At 41.3% G+C, this 11,377-nt stretch overlaps 1 protein-coding gene across 1 annotated transcript in view; it reads right to left on the reverse strand.

Annotated features, from left to right (window-relative positions):
- Positions 1 to 10,500, reverse strand: part of PRKCZ (protein kinase C zeta) — a 41,293-nt gene extending 30,793 nt beyond the window's left edge. Inside the window, exons 1-5 of the mRNA XM_083876673.1 lie at positions 10,273 to 10,500; positions 9,325 to 9,525; positions 5,540 to 5,661; positions 3,616 to 3,705; positions 3,185 to 3,235 (exon numbers count right to left, since the gene is read on the reverse strand). Coding sequence (XP_083732799.1) covers positions 3,185 to 3,235; positions 3,616 to 3,705; positions 5,540 to 5,661; positions 9,325 to 9,395 — 334 coding nt within the window. The 5' untranslated portion in view covers positions 9,396 to 9,525; positions 10,273 to 10,500. The remainder of the gene's footprint in view (positions 1 to 3,184; positions 3,236 to 3,615; positions 3,706 to 5,539; positions 5,662 to 9,324; positions 9,526 to 10,272) is intronic.
- Positions 10,501 to 11,377: the final 877 nt, after the last annotated feature.

Consider the following 11,377-nt stretch of genomic DNA (forward strand, 5'->3'; position numbering starts at 1 on the left):
GAGCAAATATTTAATGGAAGACTGGTTACCCCCGTCTCTCCCTTTCACATCTCTGCCTCATGTATCCAGGCACGGGTGGTACTGGCTCCCTTGAGAGGCTGTAGCTAGCAGCTGAGGCACAACTAAAACATGGCATGGATGTCAAGGAGCTGATGTCACCAAAACAAGTATTTCTCTGATAAACCCAGCAATTCCGTTAGGGAAGTCCTACAAATCGATGGGAATTGTTCAAGCTGGACGTGCTGTGTTACACAATGCACTGCAGCACCAAAAGTGATAAATCAGATCAAGATCTGTCAGGGTAAATAAGCTGAGACTCCAATAACTAAGTTATAAAGCTGCCAATCAGCTGCTGGGATCCACACACGCTGTCAGGAGCGCTGGCACCTCGGGGCACAGGAGAGAACACACCAAACGCCTCTGAAACAACCTTGTTTATTCAATTCTGAAAGAACAGCTCATCTACTGAAAAAGTAAAAGTGAAATGCAAGACTGGTCTAAAAGTCTGCCATCTTTATCAGGAAGCACTGATGAAGCACCCAAGGCTCCAGTCCAGCAGATGCTGGGAACGCCCGGGAGAGGAGGTCACATTCAGTGTCTGGGAAGGGACAGGAGATGTTTCACCTCACGGCAGCACTGCCAGCACAGTCAGCTCAGGGAAAGGGCTGCCTGCAACCACAGCTGTGCTCTCACACTGGGAGCTGGGGCTGCCTCCAACAACAAGCACAGAAATTCAGGAGCAAAGGAATACACAGGCAATACAAGTGCAGATGCTGGAGACTGCAAATTCTGTCTCACAGACAGCACCACATCAGTATAAGAACAAAGGTTCTTCAAGCACAGAAATAACTTTCCTTAAGTCATGCAAATGGAATTGAAATATCAGTCATGTGGTTTATTTCATTAATGGATTACAGGCTTTTATTTCAAGCTTTTCTGCTGGTACAATCTCAAAACTGTATCACTTTAACAAAGGTGAGGACAGGTAGAAACTCTATCATAAATGCAAACCCTCCAGACTGTGTTCCTGCACTCTTCTTCCAAAGGATTATTGTTCTGAAGAAGCTGGAAAGAAAAACCCTACAATCCTACAGAAATACAGATTTGCACTTCAGAAGATCACAAACTATTAGAAAGAGCCACTCCATGACCTAACACGGACACATCTGAGCAACAGATTGGAAATGCAATTATTTCACAATTGAATGGTTTTATTTAAAAACTCCATTTCAAACTGTCTGTAGTTCTGTAACAAACCAGCAAATCCACACTTAGAACTTCTAATTTAAGTAGAAGCTCATTTTGGATAGACCAACTACTTCACTGTTTATTTGTCTCTGGAAAAAACCTGAGGCAAACTCATAAGCTCCTTTATAGTACAAACATGATGCTCCAGAAAACATATACATATATTACATAATATTCTCACTTTTAGAAGGATTTCCTATGAATATAACTACAGCAATAAAGACACAAAATCAGGATTGAAAACGTGATGAATATTTTCTGAGGCAAGGACAATATTTCAGTCCTGACTAAATAAAGAGTCCCTTAAATAAACTCTATCACCAATACCAGTAACATTTCCATACAGCCCAAGCGCAATGCAGATGTTTGTTGTGGGCCTTTGGCTAACTAGCAACAATACTGAATGTATTTCTATGCTAAATTACAATTTAAATACAATAGCTCTGTTGCAAAAAGTAGTTATACTTAGGCCACAAGGCCCAATTTCCATGCAGGCCCCACAGATGCAAAGAGGTAACATACATCAAATTAATTCATGAGACCATGAGAAACCTGACCACAGATCCCTTATCAAGCACATCCAACTAAAGAGGCTTTTTAAACAATCTGAGTGTGATTCAACGTGACCTGTAAAACCATATAGGGAGAAATACCCTACAGACACAATAACCAGGTCAGCTGAGCCACACTCAGCTGTGCTTTCTGCAGCTCATCTCGTGGCTTGAGAGAACTGAAACTTCGAACAAATTAACAAAAAAAACCTTTCCTACTAGAATATCTGCACCTTTAATGAGTTCATTAAATTAGGTGTCTCAGGGATAATTTCTTTAACTCTTCTAATCATAGAAGAAGAGTCTTTGTCTGTTGTCCTTGTTTGACAAATTAGAGAAATTAATATTGTACATTTACTTTCTTTTTTCCTTTCTAAAAGACAATTTTAATAATCTAGTCAACATGAAATCTTACCTGTTTTTTACAGCCTTTCATCTACTGTAGTTTAAATGTAGAAAATCATATTTGAACTCTAACTTTTTGGTATATATTTCACCTCTCCATCTTCATATAAGTTCTCAGTAGAACAATTATTAGCATATTGGCATTATTTCTCTGATTAAAAACAGTGTTCAAAACTGTTACCACTGCACTACTCATCTTTAGCCAGTCTGTCAGTGTAAATCTTGATCAACCAAGTACTTTTCTCCTAGTACGCATTACTGGCTCTTATCAGCAATTAATTTTATCTCCTTTTATATTTCTCAAAGAGATGAGCAAAAGTCCTTCAAATTCTTCAGTCAGCTTTTCTTTATACTTCTGTGAGCAGCCAAGCATCATCTGGTACCTTTGGCACCCAATTATTCCCATTCCTTTCCTTAACACTTACCAAGATATGAATAAAGTCCTGATGCCATCCCTCTGTAATGAGAACTGACTATACAGCTATTTAATCCTTTTATCCCTGTGCAGTTCAGGCTATTGAAATACAGGTAAACCATATCAATTATGTGTCCTTCCTCTGGAGGTTTATCTACCTCTCATAGGATTATTTTTATAGAGATTAATAACTTTTTTATTAAAATGGCTGTATCTCCCTTTTCAGTACACCCTTTCTTTTCCCTGAAAGTTAAAAAACCGAAAGAACCACAAAAAGTGAAGGCCTATGTTCAAATAGGCATCTAAAATCCTCTTGTCTCTCTCTCCAAATGTATCAACTACAAAAACCAGCATTAATACTCAGAAATGTTAAACACTGCTACAACACTGATTTATGCAATTTCTCTGTTGATAAAATGTAAAACACTTTACATTCTTTTAAGAAAACAAAACAGATACACACGTATGTAGCACTAGATTCTGAAAATCTTTTAATAAATTTCCTTTTCTGTGTGACCAAAAAAAACCAAATTGAGCTAGAACTTGATAACATTTTAGTACTCACGATCTTCTCCTGGACAAGGCATGCCGGGTTTCTCTGGAGTACTTGGGAAAACTAAAACAAAAACATTAGATTTTTAAGGCAAAAGATTCTCAGTAGTACTTTTTCCATGATTCTTGACTATATTTTCACATAGACAAGTTTTGGAAGCCTTTAAATAACTCTACATGAGAAATGATGCAATCGAAATTTGGTTCCAGACTGGCAGGAGCTTATACTGGAGAAAAGCATGAACAAATCTGTGCAGTGCTGAACTCAAAGTCTCCTGCACAGTTACAGCTTTGAGTTCCAGCTCCTTCCTCAGCATCAAACTCCAGGGCAGCAGCTACACAAAGAAGGATACTTGACAGGCAAGGGAGTCACTCCAACCTCCCACTTAAGCAGCTGTTGGGATTATCAGACACACAGGGGTTCCTGAAGTGTGCAATACTTGCCATGAATAATCAGCCCCTCGTCTCTGTTCTGACAATACAAACGGAAGGCTTCCTCCAGCTCCATCTGAGATGAGATGGTACAGGGGTCACCTAACAAAAAAAAAAGCAACAGACAGGCAAATTTACCACTGGAGAATTCAGTGGAGAATTTCAGTTAGTATAAAATGTACCAGCCTTTCTTTTAATCACTTGATATTAAGCTGGCATTTTGATCAAAGCCAAAATGGAACAACACAATTATTCTTTCTAATTTTATCAAAATTGAGTAGATAGAACTATCCTATATGACAACAAAAAGAATAAAAGTGAACAGATATGCCTAAAGATGCCCCAAATTTTCTTGTTGTCTGCTTGTGGTCACATTATCAGCATTACCTTGGGAGGGTTATTTTTGTTAAAACTGGATAATTAATCCATAAATCCACTTAACCAGACACACGTAAAGTACAGTACGTCACAATGCACTGAGAGCAAGCAAAGGAGCAGGAGTGTCCCTCTGAACCCCTGTCCCTTTGTGGAACAGCCACCTCCCTGCAGCACACCTTGGGTGACAAGTGACCTTATGATATCCAGGCCAAGTGATGAAACCAGTGTGAAGTCACACATTAAACTCTAATTTCTCATTTTTAAAAAACATTCTTATTTTGTAAAATGATGAATCCAGGGCCCAGCTACCTCTCTTTGAAGGCCACTGCTGTTGATGATCTATAAATGCAGCAATAATGCAACATGAAAGACAAAAGAATTATTTGTACTGCAAATCAACAATCCATATTCCTTGTATGTTTATGAGATTTTATCATGAGTGAGCTATTCCTCTTGGATCTTGTCAAAAACAAAGAAACACTATAAAAGCCCAACAGAAAAATCTATTTTCTTCATCTCTTGGTAGGCTTTGTTTATTCATTAAGCCATCGGCAATTGTTTGCTTTTAGTTAGTTCAAAGAGAACATCTGCTTGTGCAATCAGTCAAATGAACTTAAATTCCATGTGGCAATAAGTGGAAACACTCTCATGCAGAAATAGGATAACTCAGAAAACCCGGGAGGATCGAGGACAGCCAACACAGCAGATTGGCTGAAACTCAACAACCCAGACCCAGGAATCACAAAAAGGTTGTACAGGTCTGTATTTAACCAAGACTAAAGGAAAATACTCACTAGAACAGAGACTAAATAAATTTGCTTTAATTTAAGTAAGCTTCAAAAAGCCAACACAACAGAGAGCCCAACCATGAAACAGCTAACAGGATTCATTTCTTGAAATCCTCCAACTCAAAACTCAGGAGGTTTTCTTCTTCCCTGCAATAATCATCCTTATTAGCAGGCATGCAGTTCCACCAGCTAAGCACAGGCAATGTAATTTTCTTCCATGTCCTTCTGATCAGGTTACTTTTTATACCACCACTATTAAACTGAGGTTGGTACAGTTGCCTCTGTCCTTCTTGGTATTCAAAAGATAAAGAGTAAAATTTAGAAGTTTCAAAACTACTCCTTAGTATCTTAGAAAGGGCTGAGTTGTCTTTGACTACCAGCTACCTCCTTCCAAGGTCAGCACTTTGAAATTCCATTCACTCAAACAACACCATCAGCTAAGAGAGCTATTTAAAAAAACAAAACACACCATTACAACTATTAGCCAAACCAGTTTGGTGTTTTTCCACCTTTCTGTATTCAGTTCTAGTTCTGCAGGCCCTGGCTTTGACAAAGTGCTTCTGTAGAAGTGAATTCAAGTGCTACTGCAATCATCCCTGATGCCTTGAGTCTCATTCCTCCAAGCTTCCTGCTCTGTCACAGCGTTCTGTAGTTAGGTTTTAGAAAAAAACACAACTCCACAGTATGATATTTGTTTATACAAGTTCCTCATTGCCCCTTCTCTGTACCACAGTGAACAACAAACCCTGAGAAGTATTTCAGTCCAGTACCTTCATCATCAATCCACTTGAGGGTAATTGGCTGCTCCTGTTCCAAGTTACACATCTCGTGCACTTCATCACAGAGCTCAGCATAGCTCATTGATGCATCCAAGTTTGTTATCAGGATGTCCCTGCAGAGGATGAAAACATCAGCTTTTATCAGAAAATATCTGCATATTCCAACAGTTCCATCTATGGACACCAAGCTGCAGAAACATACAGAATGAGCATTCCTCATATAAAATGCTCCCACTGTGCCAGCAGGATTGCACCTCACAGTGCTTAACTTAAAAATACTTCAGTCTGGAGGAAATAAATGTGTTAATTACCTGTCTTTAATGCATGTTTACTCGGGTGAGCCAAGCTCCCTTATTATAATTATCAACGTTTGAAGTGTTGTTAAAAAACAAACCAGAAGCTTTCGTAATAATTTTTTTAATCCAGGTGCTTCTTCCATCAGGAGATAAATAAAATACCAATTATTGTAAAATCCTTTTAAACTGTAGGCTTTTCCTCACATCCACTATATTTTTTGAGATGAAGCTTTGACTAGGTGAATTCTCAAAAGATGTAATTACAGAAAAATTCAGAAAAAATCTTACTTTTACTTGCACTCTGCCTTTGTAGTGTTTAGAGAATGTGAACCAATACTGAACTCTCTGTGTAAACTATACATGATCTCAGGAATTTGTGACAATTACTTTTGATATAATGGAAGTCCACAAGTCCTGTCAAAGCAGGTCAAATACTGAAGAAAGGAAAAAAGATTATGCAAAACAAAATCTGATGATACAAACAAGGCTTTCTACTATTTTTAAAATATTTTTCAAATAACTGTTTCTGGGAATTCATTTAATAAACAAGTGCAAAAAGAAACAGGAGATGAACTTAAATCATTTCACTGCCTTCAAAACCTTCCAGAGGACAATTAGGAAACTGTTTTGTATTAATGGCTACTGGCATGTGCAATTCTTTCCCCTCTTAGTTTAATACAGAAAATATATCAGAAGTTGTCCAACATGACTGAGATAATTTTCTTAATTCCATACTGTGTAACAAGTCATTTTAGAAAAAATGTTACACAACATATCCTGCCTACTTATGTCTTTCAGCCAGCAGCTGAATAGTACTGCACTGAAATAAGAATAAACTCCACAACTTACATTTTAAATTATATGCAGTAATAACTTGCCATTTTGCCCTTGCTGAGAAAAACTACTATGAGCAAAGGTCTAAAACAATCATCTTAAAGAACTGCACTGCTTCAAATTCAGATTAAAAGCACTGCTACCTTTTCCAGTGTATCTTTAATCTATACTTTGTAGAGCTCTCAAGGAACAGCAACTTAATAATTCTCCATAACAGTAAGAGCAGAAGAAATACATATGCTGCCTGCCAACCTGTAAATCCATATCACCCACAACACTGAGAACTGTCAGGTGAGGTTGAGTTTAAGAACATTTCCCTGTCAAAGAACTCATGTTTTATGCATTTATGAAAGTAAGAGACCAAACTGGTTCTCACAGCAATGTTTGAGGGCTGTGCCAATGCCTTGCCCCAACACAAGGTCACTAACAAATGTAGTTCATTATTTAATGTATTTCCAGCACGAGCCCCCCATGAAATCAAGCAGCTGCAGCTCTGTGGTAACTGTAGTAGCTCTGTGGTAACTGTGGACAATCACACTTTCACAAGTATCTACATAACATTCAAAAACTGAAAATACACTGTAAGATAACACCACCACACACTCTATGAACTCCAAATAAAGCTGGCAACTACTCATCAGCCTTGATTTGTTAAAATTATTAGAAGAGATGTCATTCTACAAGTAAATTAATGAACTTCATATCCATGATGTCCATGTTCCTTTGAGATTTACTGTATTTAATCTCAACATCTCTACAGCCACATCAGGCAATCAGGGCACAGGGAAGTGAAAACCATTCCTTGTTTAACACTAAACAATCCCATGGGACACTTTAAAAAATATATATTTGACACTGGTCACTACACAGTAATGTGAAGAGCTAATGACCAGTGAGTTCTGTATGAGCAGTTACAGCAAGAGAAATAATTCCAGTGGCAGATTAAACATGTCACCTCTCAGAGCCAAGATAACACAAATCAAACTGCACCACTGCTCTGTTTCAGGGATTTCAAGTAACCAGGAATAAACTAGAGAGGCAACTTGTGTAACTCTTTGCTCATTACTGCTGTTACTTAGTTTTTCTTTTGTAATCTACTCTGGCAGTGATTTCTACTGTGCTATGTTAGGAACTCTGTCACACCCAGAAACAGGAATACCTGAGATACTCAGCCTCCAGAGATACACTCAACACTCACATGTTTTAAACTTCCTCCTGCTCAGATTTCTAACAGGGATTTCAATATGGCATCTGTACTATTATTTTAATTTTAGCAGCTATTTGAACAAGTTAGTCCCTAATTCTGAAGTTGCCCAGCACCAATGATTTCCTGCAGTCAGTCAAACTTGTTCAAAAGCTGAGGGCAGAACTGCAATGGAGAAATTGGGATGATCAGTTTAGAGGCTATAAGGCCAAAAAGAGTCAGTTTTACCTCACACAATTTGCTCAGCAGAACAAAAAATTCATAGAGCTTGGAACTCTTGTTTGTAAACTGACTTCTACAGACTTCACAGCTAATGCAAAAGACTGAATGTAGTGTTGCAGGAAAAACTACAGCAGTTTATTGTAAAATATGGTAATAATAATTACTTGACTTCTAACATTGACACAATTATTATGACCTCCCCCAGTTCTGCACAGACAAGTTCCACAGACACTCTTTTCACTTTATATCAACACAACCTGCCAGCAAGGCACCCCAAATTATTTACACCCAGTTCTACTGGTGTTTGTAGTGCCTTTCCTCACAGAGCTGAGGCAGCTCTCCTTCTGCATTACCACATTAATTCAATTCCTCTAGAATTCTAAATTCAAGATTTTAAATTACATGGCATTGATAACCAGGCAAGTTTAAAAAGAAAACATTTTGTTTAAAATAAAATTCATGAATTGACTTTCATAACTGCATCACTTTTAATTCAAAACAGCATTTTTCTGCACCATAATGTAAGAACATGAACAGTAGTAGCTACGTTTACTTATTTAGCAGTAAAACATCAGAAAAGATCACTCATGTCACTCATTAAATACCAACAAGTTCAAAAGTCTAAATATTTCCAATCAAGTTTAAGGATATACTTGGGCCAAATATTTAGCTCCTCAAATGCCTTAAACTCAGCCCTTGAAGGAAGACAGGAGAAATAAAGCAACATTATTTTACAAGGTACTCAGAGTTGCAGCAAACCAATTAGATTAAACACACCTGAAAATTCAAATTCCATGTTGCTGCAATAAAACCCTCCTTCCTGTTTTTACTGACAACTGAGTGAAGTCATAAAGGACAATGACATCTGATTATAGATAGGATAAAATATAATAACTGCATCTGAATGCAGGAGATGGATCTAAACCTGGCTGTGACCATGGGAATCAATGATCCATCAACCCACAATAACTGTGGGTTTGTCAATTATGCACATTTTCTCACCTTCTGAGAGAATAAATTAACTTTTCTTCTTGATCAGCATGCTGCAGGAGTCTGACTGGTATTTTAATAGCTCAGAAGTTTACCTGCCTGATCTGACATTAATTACAAATCCACCAAAGCCCTGGTTACTCTATCACTAGGTCAGACCATGAACTCCTGCTCAATAGGCTTCAAAAATAGACAGGTCACAACACAGAGGAAAGGACACACTGACTTACCCACTGTAGTGTGTTTTTACCCTGATGAAGTCTTTGTTCAGGTCAATTTTTGAGCCCATTCTGCTAGGCATGGTCTGTATTTAGCAGCTATATAAAATTACGAGTATGCAGAAATAAGTTGATTCAAGACAGATAACAGACTCTGAAGTGAAGAGCTTCACATGTGAAATGTGTTTCTGCTCCAGATGACTCTCAATCCAGCTGCACAGATAAAAAAGCAGAATATTGATGAATATACACACACTGCTAAACAAATGAGTTGTGTCAAATTTTAGCAACACAAATAGCTTTACATAGAACAGCAAAAAAAAATCAAAAGGAAAATGTGTAAGACCATTGACCTGCACAGAAATTAAATACGATTGGTTAAAAATACCCTGTACAATTTAGCTTTACAGAAATATCCCAAGCATTTGATGACGTTTTCTTTAAAAAAATCATCCAACAGCTCCCTCCTGGCTGAAACACTCCACAGAAGTTTTTATTTATTCATCAACATAGCATCTTACTCTTTTCTCCCAAAGAACCAAGTAACTAAAAATAGTTTGTCCGTAAATAAAACACCGTAGCCAATTACTATCAGTTACAAATTTACCCAAGAGGAGCAGCAGAGGAAATCCGAGGGGCAATTTAGCATACCTCCGTGACTGGAGGCTGACAAACATCCTGTTTATTCCAAACTACCCCCTCACCGATGAACGCGTGTATCCAGACACCTCCCTAACCCCTCGAGTATCGGGGCAAGCCGGACCACGAGTACCGGAGACTCCCGAACTCTGACCCGACCCTCCGGGGGGCTCAGGGGAACACGCGGCCCCTCCCGGGGTCCCCCCTCAGCCCCGGCCTGAGGGGAGCGGCCAGGACGCGACACCTTCGCCCGGGACGAGGCGGCGCCGGCACTTCCCCGGACGGAGCGGACTCTGCCCGGCCTCCCCATCGAACTCCTACCTGCTCCGACCGCGGCAGTCCCACCCCACAGAGCGGGGCCCCGCGCCGAGCAGGGGCCGCTCCCTGAGCCCCTGCTCGGCTACACCTCCGCGGCCTCAAGTTGCTCAAAGTCCCGCAAGGAAGTTTCTAAGTGGACTTTGCCTCGCTGCCGGCAGTGTCCCGGCGGGTTGCAGCGGCGGCGGCCGGCGGAGGAGCGGCGGTGTCCCTCAGGTGTCCCCTCACGTCCCGCCCCAGGTGCCCCCGGCGCCCCTCAGCCGCTGCCCAGCCTCGGTGCCCCGCGCCCGCGGCAACATGGCGGCCTGAGGGCGGGAGCCGCAGCCAATGGGGAGCCAATCCCCGCCCGGGTCCCGCCCCCCCGCCGCCAATCGCAGCGCGGGAACCGTTACCTGGGGAGCCGGAGCGTCCCGGCCAACCAGAGCGGACGGGGGGGCAGCGGGGAACACCTGCAGCCAATGGGAGCGCGGCGCTGCAGGGAGTGGCGGCTGAGGGGGCGGGGCGGGGACAGGTGTGAGGGGATAGTGCTGAGGGGACAGTGCTGAGGGAACTGCTGAGGGGACAGTGCAGAGGGGACAGCGCTGAGGGGACAACAGTGCTGAGGGGACAGTGCTGAGGGGACAGGTGTGAGGGGATAGTGCTGAGGGGACAGTGCTGAGGGAACTGCTGAGGGGACAGTGCAGAGGGGACAGCGCTGAGGGGACAACAGTGCTGAGGGACAGTGCTGAGGGGACAGGTGTGAGGGGACAGCGCTGAGGGGAAAACAGTGCTGAGGGGACAGTGCTGAGGGGACAAGTGTGAGAGGACTGCTGAGGGAACAGGTGTGAAGAGACAGTACTGAGGGGGACAGTTGCTGAGGGGACAGGTGTCAGGGGACTGGTGTCAGGGTACGGGACAGGTATGAGGGCACAGTGCTGAGGGTACTGCTATCAGGGGACAGGTGACATGTGAGGGAGGACAGGTGTGAGGGGTCTGGTGTGAAGAGACTGTGCTGATGGATAGATGACAGTGCTCAGGGGACAGGGGAAAGGTGTGAGGGGACTGGTGTGACAGGAAACTGGTGTGAAGGGGACAGATGTGACAGGATACTGGTGTGAAGGGGACAGGTGTG

Source organism: Zosterops lateralis (assembly GCF_965231275.1).
Source record: "Zosterops lateralis genome assembly, chromosome: 22".
NCBI lineage: Eukaryota > Metazoa > Chordata > Aves > Passeriformes > Zosteropidae > Zosterops > Zosterops lateralis.